General features: G+C 47.1%; 1 protein-coding gene across 1 annotated transcript in view; it reads left to right on the top strand.

Moving 5' to 3' along the window:
• Mylk (myosin light chain kinase) overlaps positions 1-22385 on the top strand; it is a 208183-nt gene extending 185798 nt beyond the window's left edge. Inside the window, 7 exon segments of the mRNA XM_052740431.1 lie at positions 6744-6896; positions 9214-9337; positions 15726-15855; positions 17260-17391; positions 20269-20369; positions 20371-20466; positions 20468-22385. Of these exon segments, the coding sequence (XP_052596391.1) occupies positions 6744-6896; positions 9214-9337; positions 15726-15855; positions 17260-17391; positions 20269-20369; positions 20371-20466; positions 20468-20521 (790 nt within the window). The 3' untranslated portion in view covers positions 20522-22385.
• The last annotated feature ends 932 nt before the right edge of the window (positions 22386-23317 follow it).

Consider the following 23317-nt stretch of genomic DNA (forward strand, 5'->3'; position numbering starts at 1 on the left):
TTAGTTAGCAATGCTGGAGGGAAAGGCTAGAGGAGAAGCCAATGGTATACACCAGTGCTTGGCAACCCATAATATACCTCAATCTCTATGGCAATGCCTCAGATTGCAAGCTTTGCCTCAGGACTGGGCACCCCAAGATTCCACACTTATAACAGGAGCCAGGCACCCATAGTGTTTGTCCAAGGTTACATTTGTAGTAACTAAGCCCCATGTACTTTTGTTGGGTTGTGATGAAGCTTCAGGTCATAGTCATTAGCCTTAGAAGTAGCCCTTGAACTTATGTGGCCACATGCAGTTGTGGGATAATCTCCCTAAAGCTGTGGCACACGTGTAGCGGCTAAAACTGTTGTTGTCAGGGTTAGGGGTGTAGCTCAGCCAGTAGAGTGCTTTTCCAGCATGTCTGAAGTACTGGGTCCAGTCCTCATCAAAGCATAAGAACATCCAGATATGGTGGCACACATTTACAGTCCCAGCACAAGAGAGATGGAGACAGGAGAATAAGAAGTTTAAGGTTACCCTCAGCTACATGGCCAGCCTGGGCTACATGAGATCCTGTTTCAAAAATATATACATATGTATATTGTCATTAAAACAAAGGGGAACATAAATATTTTTCACGGAAAATTTGAGGAGGCTAGAGAGATGGCTCAGTGGTTAGGAAAACTTAGTATTCTTGTAAAGGTTCAGTTTCTGGCACCCACATCAGGCAGCTCACAACTGTTCACAACTCCAGTTACAGGAGATCCAAATCCCTCTTTTGATAAGTACTCTGATGAGTGCCTGCACACATATGGTGCACACAAATTCTTCAGATGTGCATATATATACACACGTAATCTCTCTCTCTCTCTCTCTCTCTCTCTCTCTCTCTCTCTCTCTCTCTCTCTCTCTCTCTCTCTCTCATACACACAGACACAGACACACACAGAGAGCAATTTTTAAAAAATGTTTAATTTAAGGAGGTTCTCAAAGAATGCTCTCTGAGACATTTGGGGTCCTCAGCCCCACAAGGTGAAAGGTTACTCTTGATGCCCAGTCAATTTAAGAAGGACTGTTAGAAAAGCTTTGGTGTGGCCAGCCGGGCTTTCTACATCCTCAGAGTTTTACGGTCACCGTGGCCTGTGAGGACAGCTTCCTTCAGTTAGACCTGTGCCATGGCATTTGTACCATGGAGGGCCACTGCCTCCCCTGCCTAAAGTCACCCTCCGCCAGGCCAGAGAAGAGCCCATACATGTCTCTGCCTCTCCCTGTGCCCTCTTGGAGGAGGTACTAGTGACTGAGGACACTGCACTGGATGCTTCTTCCCCCTGTTCCCAGTTAAGTACAGAACAGAGGCCCAGTAGCTCAGCCTGTCTCTTCTAGGGCTTGTGGGCCAGCCAGAGCTCCTTTTGGTCTCTGTGCCCTAGTGAAACACCGGGCCCTGCAGAAGCCACGTTTCGTGAGCTCACTCCGGTCGGCCCCTGCTGGTGCTATGGCTTAGCTTGGTCCCAATACTTGCAGCACTGCCTGCCGCAGGAGGCTCCCTCTTACTGTGGTCTGGGGATCATCAGATCCGCTGGTTTTCACAAGAGCAGGTCTGATCTCAGCACAAACGTAGAGTGGGTCATGGCAGGGGTTTGATTGTATTGGACATCAAAGTGCCTGGGGCCATGGAAGCTGCATGGCTGGCCACTTACCATGGTCTGGGCAGGTGACCAAGTGTTCCATTTTGCTCAGAACTAATAGTTTCCTAGGGTACGGGACTTTGAGCATAAAAATGGGGATAGTCCCAGACAAACCAGGAGTTGCAGTGGTAACTGGAATGCTCAATGAACACATCCATGTGTCTCACACTGGATCAAAAAAACCAAACACAACCAGGATCCTGCAGACCTCGGGTCCTCTCATGCTTACTGTTCCAGGGACCAACGTAATCTTTTTTTTTTCTGAAGTTAGGGGTCAGTTCTGTCTGTTCTTGGACTTCATGAAATGACCCAGAAGGAAGCGACTGGCTTCTTTACTCAATGCCATGAGACGAATTCATACTGTTACACACAGCTGTGGATGGCTCATTATCTAAGCTATGCAGCATGCCATTGTGTGAACATAATCCAGTGAATGATGGGGACTTAGGTAGTGTCCAGTCTGTAGTGTTACAGGCTTCTGGCACACGTGTTTTTAGAGAGAATAATCGTGCATTTCCATTAGAGAGAGAATCGTTACATTCTGGAAATGTAATCTGGAACTCGGCTTACTGGGTCAGAAGAGCACTGAGTTTTAAAGTCAATTCTTTTAGATTCTACTCTCCCCCTCCCTTGTTTACTAGATCGCTCTTAAAGTGAAGAATAAGAAATAAGGACAATTTTTTTAAATGGGGAAGATAACCTTGATGTACAGGAACCAACTTGGTGTCAGGAATAAAGAGAGGGATGAGAGGCAGGTAGCACGTAGGCTCAACCCCCAACTCAGTGTCCTGATGGCTGCACCCATTGCTATGGCAGTTTTCCGGAGTGCTCCTTGAGGGCTGGTCCAAATCTGGGAGTTCCTCTCTAGGTCTAGGGAGCTCTCGGTAGAGCACATGATGCTAAAAACGGAAGTTGGAGCCAGCCAGATGGCTTCCCTTAAGGCCCTGCTGTGCAGAGCTGGGGCTGCTGCTGGAAGCTGCTGGAAGAAGCTCTTAAGTGCCCCTCCCTGTGGCATCTTCTGCCCCGCCTCACCCTCTCTTCAGAGCTGGGTTGTCTAGCAGTTCCTGCCTTGACCTCTTCCGCCTTTGTATAGAACGTCCTCCCGACCCCGCTCTAGGACCAGTGAATGCTATTGGATATCATTGGCCAGATAATGGTGGGTTTTTACAATGTTCACCACCTGTCAGGGCAGTACCTCCCGAGGTACAGTCAGCACCATCACCACATCAGTGTAGGTGGGGGGCAGGATCCAGCTGGCATTAATGCCACCATGTCTGGCATTGCTTAATTCTCAATCTCCCTACAGCAGAACTTTATCATCAAATCTGAGGCTGAGGCCTGTTCTTCTCTCGGGGTGGGATTTCAGGAGAGCAGAGAGCATGGAAATGTCTCTTGGACTACACTTGCTCCTTTACTGTCTTTAAAGTCACAGACATGATCTGACTAAATAAGTGGCTGGTTAAGGGGGGTGGCCACGTGCCTGCCCGCAGAACTGCTGAGGGCTTCCGAAGGGTTTAGGTTTTTATCCCATTTTAGCCTTAAGGATCCCCAGTGGACGATTTAAAACAGCTGGGCAGGTTCATGGGAAGAACCAAGGACTAAACTGGGGGTTTAGTCGTGTTTGCCAGAGTCGGAGTTTGGGGGTAACAAACTTGAACGTAGTGACTGGGAAGAGAGCAGAGAGGCAGGGAATGAGAAGCATTCCTGGGTTCAGCAGAGGGGAGGGCAGCCCAGTCCCAGGCAGGGCAGACAGAGGCTACAGCTGCACACTCACCTCGGCATTTCCTTGACTTGTATACAGCTGGAGTTGGGAGGATGAGGGCAACAAGGAAAGGGGACTCGGTAATGGCTGCCGAGGGCAGGAATGGCGGAGCAGGGATGAGACAGGGTTCAATCAAGAGTGGCTGTCCCCAGGGGTAAGGGAACACCCAGTACTCGGGAAACAGGGCGGGAGAAGCCAGCGGGAAGGAGGTCTCTGGAAGGAAGGGGGATCTAGCGTGGGGGCATAAGCCTGGTCTAGCATGCTTTTGACCTTGGGTTTAATGCCCAGCGTTGAAAAAGTATTAAGAAAGCAGAACATGGCGGGGCGGGGCACGGAGCCGGGGCTGGAGAGATGGCTCAGAGGTTAAGAGCACTGGCTGTTCTTCCAAAGGACCTGGGTTCGATTCCCAGCACCCACATGGCAGCTCACAACTGTCTTTAACTCCAATTCCAGGGAATCTGGTGTCCTCACACAGACATACATGCAAGCAAAACCCCAATGCACATAATAAATAAATCAATCTTTAAAACAAAAAAAAAAAAGAAAAGAAAGTAGAGCACCGTGAAGTGTTCATGATTCAGATTTGAGAAGAAATGTCAAGAATCCACATGCTTGAGAGAGAAGCATCCAAGAACTTGCCCAGACAGATAGCAGTTTTATGAAAACTGGGTAAGTCCCTTGATTTAAGACCAGATAACACTGGGGTAGGAGTGTCAGGCAGCATTAGTGGATTTGCTAACTGGTCGATAGGTCATTTTTTTTTTTCCTAAGATAAAAAGACACATGACCCTTTTTGCAAATTCTAGCAATAAAGTCTAAAATAGAAAAAAAAAATTGAACCCCAAAACTAAGCATAGTTGTTTAATCCCAGGACCTGGGAGGCAGAAGCAGGAGAATCGTGAATTCCAGGCCAATCTGCACTATACTACATACTGAAGCAGAAATATAACCAGACACAGAAGCATTACTAAAATATCCAAACTCTGCCCCGGCCGTCATGCTATGTACCAATATTGTAGGTTTCTAATTCAAGAGGAACTTGGGCAGGCGGAGAGCTGGGCAGGACAGAGTGTTTCAGGTGGGTGTGCTGCCAGGAAGGAGCAGTGCCAGGGCCAGAGGCTGGGGCTCCCCGTGCCTGCGACATGGACAGCGATTAAGACCTATCTTTGCAGGATTCCAAGTCCTAATTAGGAAAGGAGACATGCAGAAGGGGCCCTTTTGGCATTCCTCAGCACGACTGTTTGCTTTTCCTGCTCTCCTTTGGAGCACTGCAGGACTTCCCCCCCTTCCTGCTTCAAATAGAAAATGTAGAGGTGAGAAGAAGCAGGTGCCCACAAGCAAAGACAGTCTGCATCTTGGCGGAGCTTGCTTAGGCCACCCACATCACAGAGGTCGGGCAGCTGAAAGGTCCCTAGGAAACGCAGCCCAGTCACTGTAGTGTCAAGATGGAGTAGCACATAACAGTGTAAATTCAAAGACTGGCGACCTTCTACCAGGACTTCATGGGTCCGTGACCGAAAATGATTCAGATTGCCCTCGTGGACTTCAGTCAGCATCTTGCTTTAAGAAAAGCCATCTAAATGGCGTATTACTCAAAAGCACACATATGTCAAGTAGAGTGAGAAAGCACACACTCACCAACTCTAAGCTCTTTGTTCTTGCATTCAGCAGAGGGCTCCTCCCATGGCCAACCTTCTCCCAGTGTTTCAAGTGGGTGTTGTTCAAGCACAGTGTTCGGGTACAAGCAGATTTCATAAGCGGAGGCCTTTTGAATGCTGAACAGCTCCAGCAGCTGTCGGTGTGGTGTGGTTTATAATGGTGGATTAATAAGGACTGGGAGAAGGATGTTCATAAAACTCTGACTTAAGGGGGCTCGAGATGTATTTTCATGTGTTTGGACAGGGTCAGGAAAGGACTATGTATGTAATTTTCAAGCTGAAAAGGTAGGGATATTTGTTGAAGCATTATTAAGAATTTAAAAATGGTGGCAGTCGAGCATTAATGCTAGGTGCGGGGTCCATCTCAGGGTGGGACTCTGGGCAGCTGTGCAGGTCATATACTCACAGAGTCAGCCCTTGGTTTGACATGCAAGGTGAGGGCGTTGTTGGCATGAAGGAGAGATGCGTTAGAGGGCACAAGTGAGACTGTGAGCTTCAGTCTGTTCTTGACTTTGAGATCGCTGCCCTCCAAACCATGTTTGGCTTAGGCTACTGGGCGATAGTACAGGTTATCAAGAAGAATTGTATGATATACATGGTGCCAGATGAACCCTAACTATGGACTGTCCCGTGTGCTAGTGCAATGCACACCGCTTTCTTAATCTGCATAAAAATATGAGCATGCAGCAGCAGTAAAGGGTCAGCCTGGGAGTCCAGGCTCCTGGGCTCACATCTCAATGTCTGGGACTCTTTGGGCAGGTTACCTAACCAATTCTGTGCCTGGGCCTCCCCTGCCATCTCTGTATAATGAAGAAGTGAAAATTACCTGTGTTCTGGGGCGGGGTTGAGATGAAATGAGTTCATCTACTTCAGATCTTTACACTGCAGGGGGTAACGTGTGCTCAGCGCCTGCTGCTGATGAAGATGGGACAGGGACTCTGTAGTTAAGTAAGAGACTATTTTAGAGCATGAAGAGAAAGTGGTACAGAGGGTGGGAAAGGCGTCCAAGGTCACTCAGCTAATGAAGAGGCCGCCGCGCTCCGTCCTCTGCCACACAGCCTGTGGATGGGCTTTCCAGGGGAACAAATGCCTCGGGCAGCCTGTCCCTCCTCGCTGATTAAAAGTGCTCATGTTTATGGGGGCTCACATTTGCTGAGCCATCCCTATATGGTGCCCACACACACACACACACACATCTGGAGGTGTATAATGAAGTAGAAAGGAGAATATGGAAGAGTGTAGATGGGAAGAAGGGGCTCAGTGAAGGTTCTGTGAGGGGTGGGAGCCAGCCTGAGGTTTGGGATGGAAGAGGAAGGTGGAGGGGTTTCTCGGCTCCGCTCTATGAGTAGTGGAAATGTGCACACTCATCAAGCCGTCCACCTCAGCCTCACAGGTGGTTGATGTAAAGAGGCTGGGGAGACTAGGGGTCACTTAAGGAATGCCGTGAATGACTGAGGAGAGACACAGAAGCTGGCTGGATTTCTTCTTGGAGGTAGAGGAAAGGCAGGTGTAAGAGCCATATAGTTAGTGTGTGCTTCAGAGTGCAGGGAAGAGCCCCCACCTTTGACCTCAGCACTCACTTAGAGGAGTCATGCTCCCCGCCCCGTCCCTCCCAGCTCAACTCCCCTTCATTCTTGTTCTTCTGCTCTTCTCACCCAGGGTCAGTGGACTGTCCCCCTTCATGGGCGACAATGACAACGAGACCTTAGCCAACGTCACTTCGGCCACCTGGGACTTTGATGACGAGGCGTTCGATGAGATCTCCGATGATGCCAAGGATTTCATCAGTAACCTCCTGAAGAAAGATATGAAGTAATAAGTGGAGACCACTGTCTTGTCGGGCTCTGGGCTGGTGCTGGGAGGCAGGCCCTTCCTTTATCTGGGAAGCTCCCTCTTCCAGACTCCACACCAGTCATGTGTGTGTGCCCTGAGGAGGAAAGAGTGGCCCCTGAGAGAGAGAGCGGTTGTGTGGAGTGGTCCCCGCTTCCTGGTGCCAGACACCCCACCCACTTTAGATGCACAGAAACCCCATTGGAATGGTGACCCTGAGCAAGGGTCCCAAGGGAAGGACAGCTTCTCAGTGATGATTGGCCTTATATTGTCTGTTTGGCCTTTGCCCTCACAGTCCTGCAGATCCTGCAGGCCCTGGTCACGGCTCACGGGGCGGGGTGGGGTGGGATGGGGTGGGGTGGGGTGGCGTAGAGGTGGGGGTGGGGGTGCGGAGTGCCTGCTTAACTTACAGGCATAGATAACAGAGACAGCCAACAGCCCATTGGAGGGTCTTCTTTATACCCTCAGATTATTCTGGCTTGGTGTTTTATTCACATCGAAATTATTCCTTAGATGCGGTCCAGTTCCTTCTAACATAGAACAAATTGGTGAACAGCAGATGCTGGGGTGTCCCTGCCTATGATGGCAAGCTGTGGAGACAGATGAAACATAGAGCCTTTGTCATAGTTGGAGTGAAGCTAGGTAGAAGAGGTGGGCTGAGGTTACACAGCTTGTTGGGGTGTCTCTCCAGGTGAGTGGAGTCAGCTAAATTAAAGCCAGAAGGGAAAAAGGGGCTCTGCTTGGGAGGCTCTGTGCTCTTCAGGAGAGCTGCTGGGGCAGGGAGCTCCAGGGTATCAGATGTCAGCCCATTCTGTAAATAAGTATCCAGAGCAGAACCTGTTTCCAGTACCCCCACTCTACCCCCAGCTCTGAGTGGGATTTGGCAATAAGAGAAAGTTGTGACTGTGCCAAGAAGGGCCATGTTGACATAGGTGATGTGGCAAGAGCAGGAGAGGGCAGCCACCTCCAGGGGTAGGCAAGAGGTTCGGAGTTAGTAGGTGATTTTGCAACCTGACTTCCACCCGGCCGCCTGGTTCCCTGTGCTGTAGCGTGTCCCCTCCCACCCTGGGAACAGGTGAGAGCCACTGCTATAGGGGACTGCTGGAGACCCTCTTAGATGGCCGTGCCTAATCTCATGCCCACCTATCGCCGACCTCTTGAGCCTCCCAGATTCAGACTCCTCCAGGGATAGTCACACTTCTTCACAATGCAGTCCCAGCCTCTAAGTGGCCACAGTGGTTGTGTCAGAAGTTAGCAACCCCCAAAGAATCTGGGTGTCGTGGGAGTCTGGATTCCCTTTCAAGGTGAAGGTTCCTACTTCCAAGACAGCTAGCTCGCTTCTGATCACACTGGCCCAAGGATGGCTTCAGTAAACTAGACTTCATTCATAGAAGATGTGATAGATGGATCATTGTGTGTACATCCCATTTTCCCATCTGCCCTTAAAATGCTCTAGCAACAGGCTGTATTGGCCTCCTCTGTGCTTATCAAATGAACTCACCAAAGAACAAGCTTCCTTATACAGAGTAAAGCATTATATTCTTTTAAATCCTTAAAGACAGCATATCTTCCACTAAAGACCACTATCTATCCATCACTGTTTTTTTATGACTGTTATAAAGTTATACATGCAAAATGCAGACATTTGAGTATAAGTCAACTTGAAACATCCTGATCCCTCTATCCAAAGCCCCCCACACTGAGCTGTGCTTCTTTCAGGCTGCTTTTCTTTGCTGTTAGCATCTGGTTCTGTTAGTCTTGTTGCTCTTAAAGTGATGACTGAAATGTTTCTCGATTCCGAAAGCTCTCAGAATGAGTAAATGAATTGCAGTGCCGTCCTTAGGCTGCTCTAATTTAGGAGTTGTAGGTAGGGCACAACCTCTTTGGACTGTGACAGGAGAACCCTGATACTCAGCCACACTAGAAGACATGAAACGTCAGAGATTCTCACAGGTTTTGTCTTAGCGTTTCCTTCTCATCCCCTATTTGGAAAGACAAAAGGATCAGACCCCCATGTGACCAGCAGAATGGCAAACCCCCCGCCCCTGGAATATGGTGTCAGGCACGTCTGCCTTGTAACTGTTTGGACCCCAGAAGGTTGAGACTCTGCCGGTGGTTAGGCTGGGTCCAGTCAGTGCAATCCAGAGCAAGGAGAGAAAGAGTGCCCCCATCACTGTGTGTGAGCTGGGAAGGGCAGCCCTGGGCTGTGCCCTGTGGAATCAGGGGCAGGTGGCTTCCCCGTTTTTCATCTCTGAGGTCCCCTCCTGCTCAGAAATCCTCTGATCTCTGCCTCCATCAGAAACCGTCTGGACTGCACCCAATGCCTTCAGCACCCATGGCTGATGAAGGACACCAAGAACATGGAGGCCAAGAAGCTGTCCAAGGATCGGATGAAGAAGTACATGGCAAGAAGGAAGTGGCAGGTAACGTGGGCTCGGTGGGGATGGGATGCTGCTCTTCAGATTAGCTTTACTCAGGCCCAAGTGACCCTAGCTGCATTCCAAGCAAGTCTGTTTCTGAAATGACTTAAGTCCAGTGTAGACAGCTGGTGAAGGTACAGAGTTACTTAGGCCCTGAGCACAAAGTCCTTAGCTCAAAGGAAACTCCAGTCCTGTTCATCTTTGTCTCATGGGGACCAGAGGCCTGAGTAGCCTGCCCCCTTAGGTGAAACTGCTAATGGTCCAGTCTTCCTGGCTTGGGATGACCTGAAGAGTATCTGACAGTCCTAGAGAAGCTGAGCTCCTATAGGGAAGCATGATGGTCATATATTATCCCTGTGTGTTTGTGGGCGGGGGTGTGTGCTCCCAAGAGGAAACAGTGGTAACTTTAGGCAAGGTGGTTAACCTTGTTGTGGATTCATGTTCTTATCTAGCAAGTGGGGATAACACTGATAACAAAAATTGTGGAAAATTATGAGACAAATTTTGAAGGTCTTTAGGACAGTGCCTAAAACACAGTGGCATTCTGCAATGCCATCAGTAGCTAATATGTATGGAGTGCTGGCCTGGATCAGAGTTTATTCAAAGGATTTCCTGTATGTGTTAGTCTCTTTTCCTTTTACTATAATAAGGCACCCTTAAGGGAGAAAGGTTTATTTTGGCTCAGAAATGAGGCATGGTCAATTATGTGGAGAAGTCACAGTGTCAGGAGATTGGGCCACTGGTTGTATCTGCAGCCATGAAATAGATCAGTGAACAGTCAGCTTGCTTTCTTTTTATTCAGTTTAGAACTCTAGCCATGGGATGGTTTTACCCACAGTAAGTGGATTCTCTCACCACAATGAACCTAATCCAGACAGTCCCTGGCAGGCATGTCCAGAGGCTAACCTAATTTGGAGAGCCCCTCTCCAGTGTGCCCACATTAACAATAAGTACTAAACATCACATCTGTGCATTGCGTTTGTTTACATCTTATCACAGCGATTAGTGTCCCCACTTTATAGACAAACCAAGGAAGAGAGTAGATGAGAGAAGTCACTGGGATCTTAGGGCTCAGTGGAAAACCAAAGAATCAAGCCTAGAACCTGGCTCCAAAGTACACAGCGTTAACAATAACAGAACTGCCCCTAATAACGAGATGGTAATATTTTCATCCAAACCCTAGAGCACTTAGCATCTTCTCCATCTGCTTGATTCTTTCTTTTATCATAATTTGAATTGTAAAACTCTTAGGCTTCAGGAGAGGACATGATTTCCACACCCATGTGGAATGTATAGTGCAGTGGGAAACCAAAGCAAATGTCACATGAAAGGACACAGGCACCCCAGGAATTATAAATGATCAGTATAGCTCCATGACCATATATGTAAGTGTAGATGGAGAAGGGGGCCATTCCACTGGCGCTGACATGGTTATAAGAAAAGCCTTCAGGGGCAGGAGCTAGGAATTTAGTAGAGATCATACTTAAAGCCCAGAGGGGAAGGAGCAACAGCAGGGGTGGAGGCAATGGCAGGTGGAAACTGGACCCACCTTGAAACTACATAGGACTGGACATAAAGGACGGAACCTCTTACAGGAGATTCGGGGCTAGGAGCACTGAGACTGTCCGTGTGACGGAGAAAAAGTAGTTCATGGAACACTGGTCACTAGCACACAGGGTGACTAAACCACAGTTCCCTTAGAAAACACAGCTTCACACAAGGGTTAAGAGTTGAGGAAAGACCATAAGGGCCTGCAGGTGCAGGGCCTAAGGGGCTGGCATCCTGAGCACATGGCAGCCAGAGCCCTGCTACAAGGAGGTTGGAAGGACTGGGCTGATCTCCTGACTCCTTCAAATGCAAGATAGGTGGGAAGACCTGCCTCACTCACCTCCCGGGGCCTTTCAGGTCCGAGTAGAAGCATGCTTGATTTTTTTTTAAAAGGTATCTACAAAATCAAAGTTGTCTGTGTCAGATGTCAGAGGCTTCTTGGGAAGGGAAAGAGAAACAGCCTTCGGAGAGGCAAGTTTAATTGGATCTCAGTTGCCTGAAGCACTGGTTGAGAGCAGCCATGTCAGCTCAGAATGTCTGCTCCAAGCCAGGAGGGTGCTAGGACCAGGGCATGGGCACAGACAGGAGATGTGGATGAGAGAACGGGGAAAGAAGGGCTCTCCTCTGCAGCCAGGGACACACATGTCACAGCTCCTCTCCTAATCGCTGCGTTTGCTCTTTCCTGGCCATTGGAGTTTCTGGAAAAGTGGGGATCAAATGCAGAAAAGAACCTTATTTCCCTATTTTAATTTAAGTAAAGCATTTCGAAATGACTTTTCTGCAAAATTGTACACAAATTAGTCCATAAAAATCTCACTCAACATGAATGTCCCGGGGAGTAATCTCACTGGGAACAGTTCAGCTGTGTTGATCTGCTGTTAGGTTGCTTCCTTAGGGAAATACTTTCCACATATAAACTCCAGTTCTAGAACCTTGGCTCCCCCAGAAATAGGGGGCTCCGTCTCAGAGTAGCCAAGGGGGCGTGCAGCAGGACAGGGGAGTAGAAGTGGGCTATACAGGGAGAGAGAGCAGGGAACACACGTGGTCATGCTAACTCCAGAAGGAACCTTCTAACTATTCTGTTCCAACAAAAGGCTCCAAAACACAAGGAGCTAACCTGGTAACAAATCCATCCATGCAAGGCTAGGTGGGGCATGGCTGTCTAATCATATGATTGATCTTTAGGTAAAGTTATTCTGAAAGAAGGCATATTTTCAGTTCATACTGAAAGACTAGTACAAAGACAATTGCATGAAGTGTAGCAATTGAGGTGGGTTGGGCAGGGTAGCAGGGCTTCTGTCTGCAAACTAGATGTAAAAGACTGGGTGTGGGAGGGGTACTATGTAGTTGTGCTTTTTCTTTGGGCCACCAACCAGCTCCCAAATAAAGACATAGAGACTTGCTATTAATTATGAGTACTTGGCTTTAACTTAGGCTTGTCCCACTAGGTCTTTTAATTTAACCTGTTTCTCTTCATCTATGTTTTGCCCAGGGCTTTTTACCTTTCTTTCACTCTGCATGCCTTACTTCCCTGCTTCCTGGCTGGCCTCTGGTGTTTCCCTCTCTTCTCCTCCTACTACTTACCTTCCCTGCCCAGAAGTTCAACCTATGCTTCTTCCCTCGCTATTGGCTGTTCAGCTTTTTATTAGACCAATGAGGTGCCTCAGGCAGGCAAGGTGAAACAAATGCAACACATCTTTATATACTTAAACAAATATTCTGCAGCATAAACAAATGCAACACATCTTTACATAGTTAAACAAATATTCTACAGCATAAACAAATGCAACACATCTTTACATAGTTAAACAGATGCAACACATCTTTACATAGTTAAATGCGACATATTTTTACATAGTTAAACCAATATTCTGCAATAGTAGTAGAAAGAAGAGTGGAAATTAAAGGGCTAAAGTTAACTGCATTTATGTTCTAGGCACCCGAGAGACCCCAGCAATGTGTATAAAAATAACAGGATAAAATATTGGAGTCTGTTCTATATTTTAATATAGATAGATAAATAGAGACTGCTCATGGCTATTGTATATTTGTCAGGGGCTCTGTCATGCAGGCTGGTGCTTGGACGACCAGCTTGCCTAAGCTTATCAGGCATTGTTCGGCTGTTATCACGGATAACAGTCCTGGGAGATGAGCAGTCCTGGGCCAACAGTCCTGGTCATCCTAGCTGGCTCTCCAAGAGCTGGGGAACTGGGACTGTATTCAGGAGGCCAGGGCAGACCTTGCCTGCCAGGAAACACAGCCTTAGCCAGCCTTGTCCTCCAACCAAGAAAGAGGCTTCCGCTAAACAGGCTCAAGAACTGAAACTTGGCTCTGCTGATTTTGTACCGAAATTTCCAAAGGTCTGTGTGAAGTAACAGTTTTCAGCTCAGAGGCGTGCAGCTAGACTGGACAGCTCTGAGAGCTCCCTACTGCCGTTACACAGAAAGCCGTTTCCAAAGAATTGATTCTGATGTCGATTACTTTTTTTAAATTATTAATTTAAACTAAATTAATTTAAAGATGAATAATAAATTATTATTCATTATTAAGCACTTGAAAATATCCCCACTTAAGAAATTACATGAATGTCTGTGTCTGCTGAAGTTTCTGCACATGATAGTGTCCGCTCTTAATGCATTTGCTATTCCCTTTGAAATCCTGGGACTTTTGCTTGCCTCATTCTGATAAGTTCGGATTTGTAATTTGGTTACAAAATAAAACCAAGGAAGAAGAAAGACACCGACTCTCCACAGCGTGCAGTGAATATAGTCTTGATCAGCCTCAGTCCATGTGTCTCGAATCAGGGAGCCCAGGAGCTCAAAACAGAATGTGGGGGTCCCGCTACACATTCCAGACAAGAATCAACCAGCCTTTGGGGAAACTAGAGCTGCAAGGAGATTAAAATCTTCTGGACTCTATTTAAAATCCAGATGCCAAGGCTCAGAGAAGGGAGAGCCAACTTGGACAAGGTCACAGAGTCATGAGTGGTCAGAGAACTGACCTTGTTGGGAATGAATCATCTGGGCCAGAACTCTGAGGCCAGAACAAACCAGTATGTGTTGGAAAGGGGCTAGTCATCTGAGAAGGGAGGATTAGCTGATTAGGAAGTGAACTGCTAAGATCTTGACTCCACTGGGATGGATGCCACCTTATCAGTTCCCAACCAGGTAGGTGCCCATGGGAAAAGGTGGATCTTCCCACACTAAACTGGCAAAGCAACCAGACAGACAGACACACCACAGGAGAGCCTGAAGGCTGCCGCGTGTTCTCGCTCCGAAGGGCCACCACCTTCTCTCTTCATCCTACCTGGGACCCCCTGGGTTCTGTTCAGATTCCCACCCCACCCCTTTCCACTGTGCTAACGGACAGCCAAGAACATGCCCACATTCCACAGTGTGTGTGCAGAAGAGATCGATGGGCAGATGTCAGCCAGTTTGAATGTCTGTCCAAAGTGCACAGAAATAGGTTGCAAAAAGGAGGGCAGAGTGCAGCGTGGACAAGCAGTTATGATTGCAACAGCAGGTCTCTGCTTAAGACACATACACAGGGTTGGGGGTTTAGTTCAGTGGTACAGTGCTTGCCTAGCAAGCACAAGGCCCTGGGTTCAGTCTTCAGCTCCGGGGGGGGGGGGGGGGGCGGGGGGGTGGCGGCGCATGCACACCCATGCTGGCACACACACACTTTTTGCATGATTCCTCAACATTCTGAAATACTTTTGAAACAACCGGTCTTTTTATTGAAAACACCGGCTTTCCAAATAGTCAAAATTGTCAGGCCTCACTGAAATCCGTGCGTACATAAAATTAATTCAGGAAGAAAGTGGTTTTGCTAGCACAGTATGAGGTCTGCTGAGTGAGGGGTAAGGCATTTGCCTAGGAGGAGGCTATTTTCCTTTTTGCTCCGACAAGGAGCCAGTCGGAGGTAAAGTCGGCTCCGTGGGTGCAAGTCTCTGGTCGCTGAAGGAAGATGCTCTGGGTCATCTTAACTATTAACACTGGCTTTGGAAAAAGGCTGAGAAGCTATATTGAATGATAAGAAACAGAGGTGCCATTGTACAGCAAGCATCTCTTGCTGTAAATCCTGTGCTAGATAGACTTTTCACAATGCCTAGAAATTATGTGACAAGTCTCAATCCTCTTCAGCAGAAATTCCTCCCTCTCCCAAGCGGCCCGTTTGAGTGTTTGTCTTAGACCCTCGAGTGGACGCTAGAGAGGAACAGCTCCACTGTGCAGCCACAGACTTGTGCTGGGGCCAGCCTGGGTGTTTCCTCAGAGTGATGAACTATCTCAATCATAAACAGAACTAAATGGGACCTTGGAGACCACCTTGCCTAACCCCTTCTTGGTACACAGAAAGAAACTGAAGACTGGAGAGGTCAAGTGGCTCGCTCAAGGTCAATAAAATGCGGCTTCACTTTTCTGGACCCCTGGGGTCTGTAGTAACTGCCTCCTTGACCAGCTGAAATCCCGTTGCAAGCATTGTTTTATGAGAACAGCCTCACTGGGCCCAGTCAGCAATAAGTCTTTGGAGCTGTCTCAGGCTGCAGTTGCTTTATATAAACTATCCCTTTTATGGGAGTTGAAGCACAGTATGAAAAGAGTTTTTGTCTCGTGTTGACCTTGTTTAGTCACATTAACGCACACATCAGTTCCAGGACCCATTCCATTCTCCGAACATCTTCGGACACGCTGACAGTGCGAGCAGAGCTAGGCTGGGCTCAGTCCAAAGGCCCTGCATCCAGCAGCCGCGTCCTCCAGCCTGGGCTCTTCACCTCTGATCATCAGGACTTGCTCGCTGGAACCAGGGCCACCGCCTGAGTCCAACCTCCGTGTCTATTTTCCAGAAAACGGGCAATGCTGTGAGAGCCATCGGAAGACTGTCCTCTATGGCAATGATATCGGGGCTCAGTGGCAGGAAATCCTCGACAGGGTCACCGACCAGCCCGATCAATGCAGAGAAACTAGAGTCCGAAGGTAAGGGGGCCAGGGTTTTCCCAGGCGCCTGTGAGAGGGGAAGGGCTGCGGGTCGAGGAGCGTTTTAAGAATCTAGGGTTTAGTTTAGGTTTTTAATACTCTCTACAGTGGCGAAGTTCAGAAGGACTGCGGGGGTTTCCCTGACAACTACTATCTCTAGCAATTATTCTTTAATTGTTAACTATTTTCAGAGGAAAAGCTATTATTTGTTTGATAGAACTAGACGATCAGCTTCTTTTGCCTAATTTTGTGGAAGACTTAAGAAAGCCTTTATTAAGAGCTTTCTCTTTTTTTCTTACTATAAAAAAATGAGATTTTTTTGTATACTGATAGACAAGAATAAATAAAATAAAAATCACATATTGTTATATAACATTTTAAAAATATCCTTCCAATTTCTCCTGCCTTATGTTTTTGTTTTAAAGAAAAATTAACTCATACAGGCCAGATTCCATGACAGCGGGTATGCAGCTGAAACATGTGTGGCCTGGGCAGACCGGTCAGTAGGCCCTCCCCGGAACTGATGGGGCTAGCTCCTTGCCGCTACATGCAAGAGGCTAGCCTAGTCATCTCCACAGTGAGGGCCTTGGCCTCTTGGTACTTTAAATGAACATAGGGATGGCCCTTTTCTTCCTGAGCCAGACACTCCCTCATGCCCATTGTGGGGAAGCTTCTGTTACCCACAGGTGGGAAACGGATTCTAGAACTGTTTGGGGCACAAGATGGGGGAGCTGGCTGCTGTGGAGCATCTTCATACCTAGAGAGTCTGCATCACTTCTGCTGCCCCTCTGGGGGAGCCCGAAATAGCCTGAAGGAGAGGACACAGGGGCTCCTCTGAGGCTTGGTTTTTGCCCTGCACCTGTCTGCTCCACCTCCTGGTCTGCAGCTGTGCATCTTGAAAGCTGTATACGTTTGGAAAACAGAACTCTGGCGAGCTACAGGTGTTCTGCAGCTTTCTCTGAAGTCGGTGATGGACCCTCTACAACAGGAAGGCCAGGGGTCCCAGGATCAGAAAAGTAGTAGATTCTGTCCTCCTCACACCCTCAACCGAATCCTGAAGACCATGAAGTTCAGCCAGAAATCCTTTTTAAAGATGACTTTCTTTTTCAGTGTGTCAGCATCAGGGAAGGGGGAGGCTGAGCAGTTCCCTGTTTTGGGCACAGTACTCTCTGCTGCCAAAAACCATTTGGCAGCAGGCCAAGACATCCCCAGGAGAAAGTCGTGCTGTGATTCACTTCCCTAAACTGCACTATTTGCTAAATTATAGCAAGTTTGAGAGAGAGAGAGAGAGAGAGAGAGAGAGAGAGAGAGAGAGAGAGAGAGAGAGAGAGAAAGAGAAGCCTTTTAAACTTAGGGAGAGAGCAAGGAATGAAGACATGACCTGGTCTCCTCTTGACCTTCTAGAAGATGTCTCCCAGGCTTTCCTCGAGGCTGTTGCTGAGGAAAAGCCCCATGTAAAGCCCTATTTCTCTAAGACCATTCGTGATCTGGAAGTTGTGGAGGGAAGTGCGGCTAGATTTGACTGCAAGATTGAAGGTAAGCTGTGGCCAGGTCTTTCTTTCCTATACATGGGGGTGGCTGCACAGGGGACCCTGGGCAAGATGTCGGGCCTGTAGTGCCTTGAGTGATAGGAATAGGCAAAGTCAAAGGGACACTGGGTCCCTATGGTCCAAAAGGCCCAGTTTCTGCCCTCCGAACTTCCTGAAGACTAGTGCTGTTCAGTGACTTTTCCACACCCCCCAGTTCATACTAATTCATACCAGCCACTAGACCTACATGGACCACCATGGACCTCGTTAGCTGTGGGACACATGTAACAGAGACTTTGCAAGCCACTGAGAAACATGTGGGTTGCCCATAAGAAGCTCTGCAAGGGCCGTTGGCACAAAGTCCCATGACTGGAGTCATCGAGCTTAACTGCTTGTCAGCAGGCTGTGTGACCTTGGGTGGTGACCCAACGCTGCTGAGTGCAGTGCAGGTCCCTCATTTGTTAAATGATATCCAACATCTCAAGTGGTCCTAGGGGTTCTGGGAGGCCACGTGTGTAAAAGTAGAAACCTGTTTAATTTAAAGAGGTTTTAGAGTAAAGAGAAAAATGGTAGGTTGGTAAGGGAAAGGGAGAGCATGCACAGCAGCTTACGGTGAGGAAACCAGGGACCCCACATACAGAGCTAGCCCCCAATTTATGTTCTTTCTGTTTCTTGTGTAGCGTCTCTGTTCCTGGAAGTCATGCAGCCACATAGTAGTGAGCGAGCCAGGAACAGAGGCCTCAGGGAGCGTAGCATGGGTCCCAGGAAATTAGCAAAGTTGATGATGAAGGCCTTTCTGGGTCAACAGGTTACAGTGTTTTAAAAAGATAAGGGGCAAGATGAGACAGGCCTCTTGGCTTCAAGGCTGTGCTCACATGTGCCAACAAAGTAGAGGGTTATCTTCCGTCTTGGTCTGACCAAGTAAAGCAGAAAAACTTACCAAGCAGCCTCCCTGAGGTCACAATAGCCCAGCATGGCCGCTACAGCCAGCCACATCTTGTACTTGGGTACTTGGCTCTCCAGTACTGGGATTCTCAGTGCCTTTTGAGTAAAATCTGCACAGGATGGGGGTGGAATGGCAAAGTACCAGGAATCAATCCCCCAAACAAAGGGGATATAGGACTTTTATAAGTTTGGGGGTACGGGTGCTGGTGAGAAGTTCCACACCATGTCAGGTGTTGTCTATGTGATTTCATAGTTGAAGCCAGCTAATTTCTCCTGCAGCTTCAAAGGGAGGTGATGCGAGACCAAAGCACAGCACAGCTTCCTAACTTGGACTGTGTGTGTGTGTGTGTGTTACCTGTGTGCACTCGGGGGCTCACCTGCCGACCTCGTCTCTTACTGTGACCAGCATCTTAAAGCAGCAGGCCCAGAGTCTAACGGATGTGCTTCCTGTGGGGATGCGCAGGTCCTGACACTGGGGACTCCTCAGAAAGCTCTGGAGTGAGGCCTGTCACTCAGATCCTCTCTGTTGTCACTGGATCTCCTGAGGTTTTTTTCCCTTTGAAATGTTGAAACATGGATCAGGACAGCATGGTTATCATCTGTTGTGCTTTTTCTCTTTGAAATGATCTCCTTGGTATTTGCATAACTTCTGACTACAGCCCTGATGCAGAACTCAAGCATATGGATGCTGTTCTGATAAAAACAAAATTACACTTGAAAAGAATGCTAGACTTCTTGAGCCTTGTGTATAATTTTTTTTTTTTTTTTTTTTTTTTTTTTTTTGGTTTTTTTCGAGACAAGGTTTCTCTGTGTAGCTTTGCGCCTTTCCTGGAACTCGCTTTGGAGACCAGGCTGGCCTCGAACTCACAGAGATCCGCCTGGCTCTGCCTCCCGAGTGCTGGGATCAAAGGCGTGCGCCACCACCGCCCGGCACCTTGTGTATAATTTTTATACTGCCAGGGGTTACCATTTTTTTTCTTTTTTTTTTTGTCTAAAAATACCTCTACAAAATTTAGGAACAAGTTGGTTATAATACATTACATATTTAAAAAAACACATAGGCAAAGTCGGTGACGGATGTGTAGACACACAATTTTAAAATACATAGTACACATATATTTACGTGTTTTCATTCCATCTATTTTAACACTGATCTTTATAGAGACATGACTAGTAAGTGCATAACATGAGGCCAGCCCCTGGGACCCATCCCTAGAGACACACAAGCAGGTGACCTGTTTGGGGTCAGACTGAGAGAGGTTTTCTTTTTCTTCGATGTATTAGCAGCTCCCCTATCTGATGTTTCATAGAGCCATTACTTGCTGTATGGAGTTAATATCTGCATACAGTAAATTTACCCATTTTAGGCTTACAACTGAATTGTTTTCACAAATTCACATCATGCAACAACTATCACAACTCAATTTTAGAATTTGTGCAACTCCCAAAAGATCCCTTGTACCTGTTTTTTTTTTATTTTAGCTTTTAGTTCAAATTTAAGTTAAGCTTTTATACATTTAATTTTCAAACATTTTACTTTGATCAAGCTGTCTAGCCTTCGTTGCACAGTTAGAATTTAGACAACATTTCCAAACCACCCTCCATCACTGGCAGTGAGGCATTGTAAGAGTCATTGACATTCATGGTGCAGACCCGTAATCTCAGCTGGAAAGGCTGAGGCAGGGGGTTGAAAGTTGGAAACTGATCCAGGCTTCAAACCAAGACCCTGTCTCAAACAAAAACAAACAGAATGTTCTATGTGAGGTTTAAGAAATGAGTCTTTACGGCGTATGTCCATACTCTAGCTTAAATACGGAAATAGGCCTTAGAGCCAACCTCATGTTCTCATCAACAGAGGCAGCTCGAGAACCACTTGAGGATGCGGGTAAGAATTTCCAGTAACCGAATCTGCCATGTGTGTTCCCTCCCTGTGCTGCAGGTTACCCAGACCCCGAGGTCGTCTGGTTCAAGGACGACCAGTCCATCAGGGAGTCCCGCCACTTCCAGATAGACTATGACGAAGAGGGGAACTGTTCTCTGAGTCATCAGCGATGTTTGTGGGGACGATGACGCCAAGTACACCTGCAAGGCTGTCAACAGCCTGGGAGAAGCCACCTGCACTGCCGAGCTCATCGTGGGAAACTATGGAGGAGGGGGAGGGGGAGGGGGGAGAGGAAGAGGAGGAAGAGTGACTGACGCACAGCCAAACCGAAGCAGTTCCTACCACGTCATTTTAAAAGGACTGGTTCATTAAAGCTCAAAATCTCGAGATAGAAAAAGCACCTAGTGTGGTAGATTATCTAGTTAGGTCATTGGGAGGTCGATTCATCAGCAACAGCAGGTGATAACCCAGCAGCGTTGTTGATGGGCATTAATTTGAATTAGATAGCACCTTAAGACACTAGTGCAGCTAGATTCTGTGTGTGTGCTGGGGCGCGGGGGGGGGGGGGGGGGGGGGGGGAATCACCAGCAACTTGTCTAACCAATTTGATTTTAGAGAGAGAATCACTAAAAGCAATATTTACCTGGGAAAAGTCATACACTTCCCAACTGAATACACTCCTGAAAAGTAATGATACCACCAGGGCCCTGAGCCTCCTGCTGCAGCTCAGCCCAGATTCCCTGGAGGTAGAATGCCTCTCTGCCACGCCCTCCCCCACAACCCGATCTAGAGAACCAGCCTTGTCCCATCCTGAAGTGTCTCATTCTGAAAGCAGCTGAGCCATTCTGAACAGGAGGCACACTGCCTTCCAGCTCTCCACTTTCAAAGCTCCCATTTCTCTCCCCGTTCCACCTGCCAGTTTTCCTGGCTCCAAACCCGGCCTACGTTGCAGCAATGAGGACGTTAATTATGTTTCTTACATCCTGAAAACGGGGGCCCCTGCTCATGGATGACTCTGGCTTCTTTGGAAAAATAAAATCTCCTTTCCTCTAAAAATCCGTAGGAAACTAAACTCGCCCCTCTTTGCAAGCGTCTGGCAGCTTCAGACATTTGCATGAGAATCCATGAAGAAAGAAAGAAAGGAAAAGACCCTTGCTAATGTGCTTTTTCCCTTAAACCGGGATTCATATTTGTGCCATTAACAAGCTATCAGCCTGCATGTGCAGTAAATATTTCTGCATCTGGATGTAGAAAGCCCGGTTTGCTGAAATGCTGGCTTTAATTATTTATTGGGCACGATGAAACTGATTTCAACTGGTGAGCGACTGTGGAACTCCATGTACTTTGGAAGCTCCTTCCAGACAGTCTGAGTGGAATGCATCCTCATTCTCTTCAAAGAGCTTGACCTGCCTTGTGGGGCCCACCATTGTGTTCCCTCTTGAATTGCATCAGTCTTGCCTTGCCCCCAGCCTCGAGCTATCTTATTAGACCTGATTAGCGCACTCAGACTTGCATCTTTAGGAATTTTTGACTTTCACTTCATTGGCACTTACATTTTTTTTTTTTCTTATACAACTTTTTGGAGGTCATAAACAAAGACCATAAACTGATACCCTAGTATGTTTCTTCTGTATGTGTGTGTAACATTCCAAATGCTTTTTTCTTTTCCACTGTTTGTAAAGCGCAAGTTAATATTTCAAAGGACTTTTTTTTAATAGTTCCTTAAAATCAATTTAAAATTGCGTCTGTGCAGTCCTACACAGTACCGACATTAGAAACTTGGTATTTCCTACTCTTATCTCCCATCCTACTCTGGCTGCCTTTTGCTGCTAGTTTCAAATTGCCAGTATTTTTCCCTTTTTTTTTTTTTTGTTTCTTAAGCAGTTACAATAGCTTTCATTATAGCCACAGTAGTGCCACAGTTTATTATAATAAAGGGGTTTTAATTTGATTTAGAGCATTCGAAGTGTTTTTCATCACTTTTGTGTTTATATTATAATCTTTGTGTGTATGTTGTGTGTATGCGTGCATGGGTGGTTATACGTGTGTTTATAGGTTAATGCCTTCCTGGGACTGTGTTAATGTTCTCTCAGTTTATTCTGCCATCCAAATGGTGAATGAGAACACTACAACTGCAGTTAACTCACCATTTTTAAATAAAGGATACCACAGTGCATGGTGTGTGTTCCATCTTTGTATGCTTCTCTTCTTTCCATACTAATTGTAGAGTCTGTGGATTCATCTTGTAATTACAGCCAAACATTGTACTGCATAATCATGAAGAATCGGCTTCTAGAGCTGGGGAGACGCTCAGATGGTAAAGTGCCTGCAGCCCAAACACGAGGAACTGAGTTCGGATCTTCAGCATCGGTTTTAAAGCCAGGCTCAGCCATGGGCGGGTGTCACCCAGCCTGTGAAGCCAGAGACAGGCAGATCCCAGGAAACTTGATGGTTTGCCAGCCTAGCCAATCAGTGAGCTCCAGGTTCGATGAGCAACTATCTTAAAAAACAAACAAACCAAAACAGAATGGAGAGCAACTGAAGTGGACAGTGCAGGTCAACATCGGGCTGACACACAAACGTGAACATGCGCACACAAGCCAACATGAGAACTGCCTCATAAAGTTGTGCTTGACCTAGGACCAAAATTAATTAAGATAGCTCTCGTTTTTTACAAGGACCAAAATTAATTAAGATAGTTCTCGTTTTGCAAGTGATCTGATTTACCTTTTTACAGGTGATCTTTTATTTCAAAGTCTCTCTCAAGGATCAGTTTAGTATCATTACATTAGGAAGGATTTTTAGATAGTTTTAGGACCTTATTACTGCTGCTTGTTTGAGATTTTAAGAGTAGGTCTTACCTGCATTCTAAGTCCTTTCACATTGCAGAACTGTCTCCATATTAGAGGTTATAGTCCTGTGAGTTTCTGTTAGTGACTGCTGATAAATTTACACCATTTGACTCTATTGAACTAGATTTTTCTCTTTCATTGGCCATAAGTAAAGAAGGGGGCTACAAATTTAGTCATCTTGGTCATTCACATTTATTGATATCTGTTAGGCAGGCATCTTGATCTCCAATTAGGAGTTAGGTTGCTCTAGGGCA

The sequence above is a fragment of the Peromyscus californicus genome, unplaced genomic scaffold (genome assembly GCF_007827085.1).
Source record: "Peromyscus californicus insignis strain IS unplaced genomic scaffold, ASM782708v3 Scaffold_16__1_contigs__length_79575227, whole genome shotgun sequence".
NCBI lineage: Eukaryota > Metazoa > Chordata > Mammalia > Rodentia > Cricetidae > Peromyscus > Peromyscus californicus.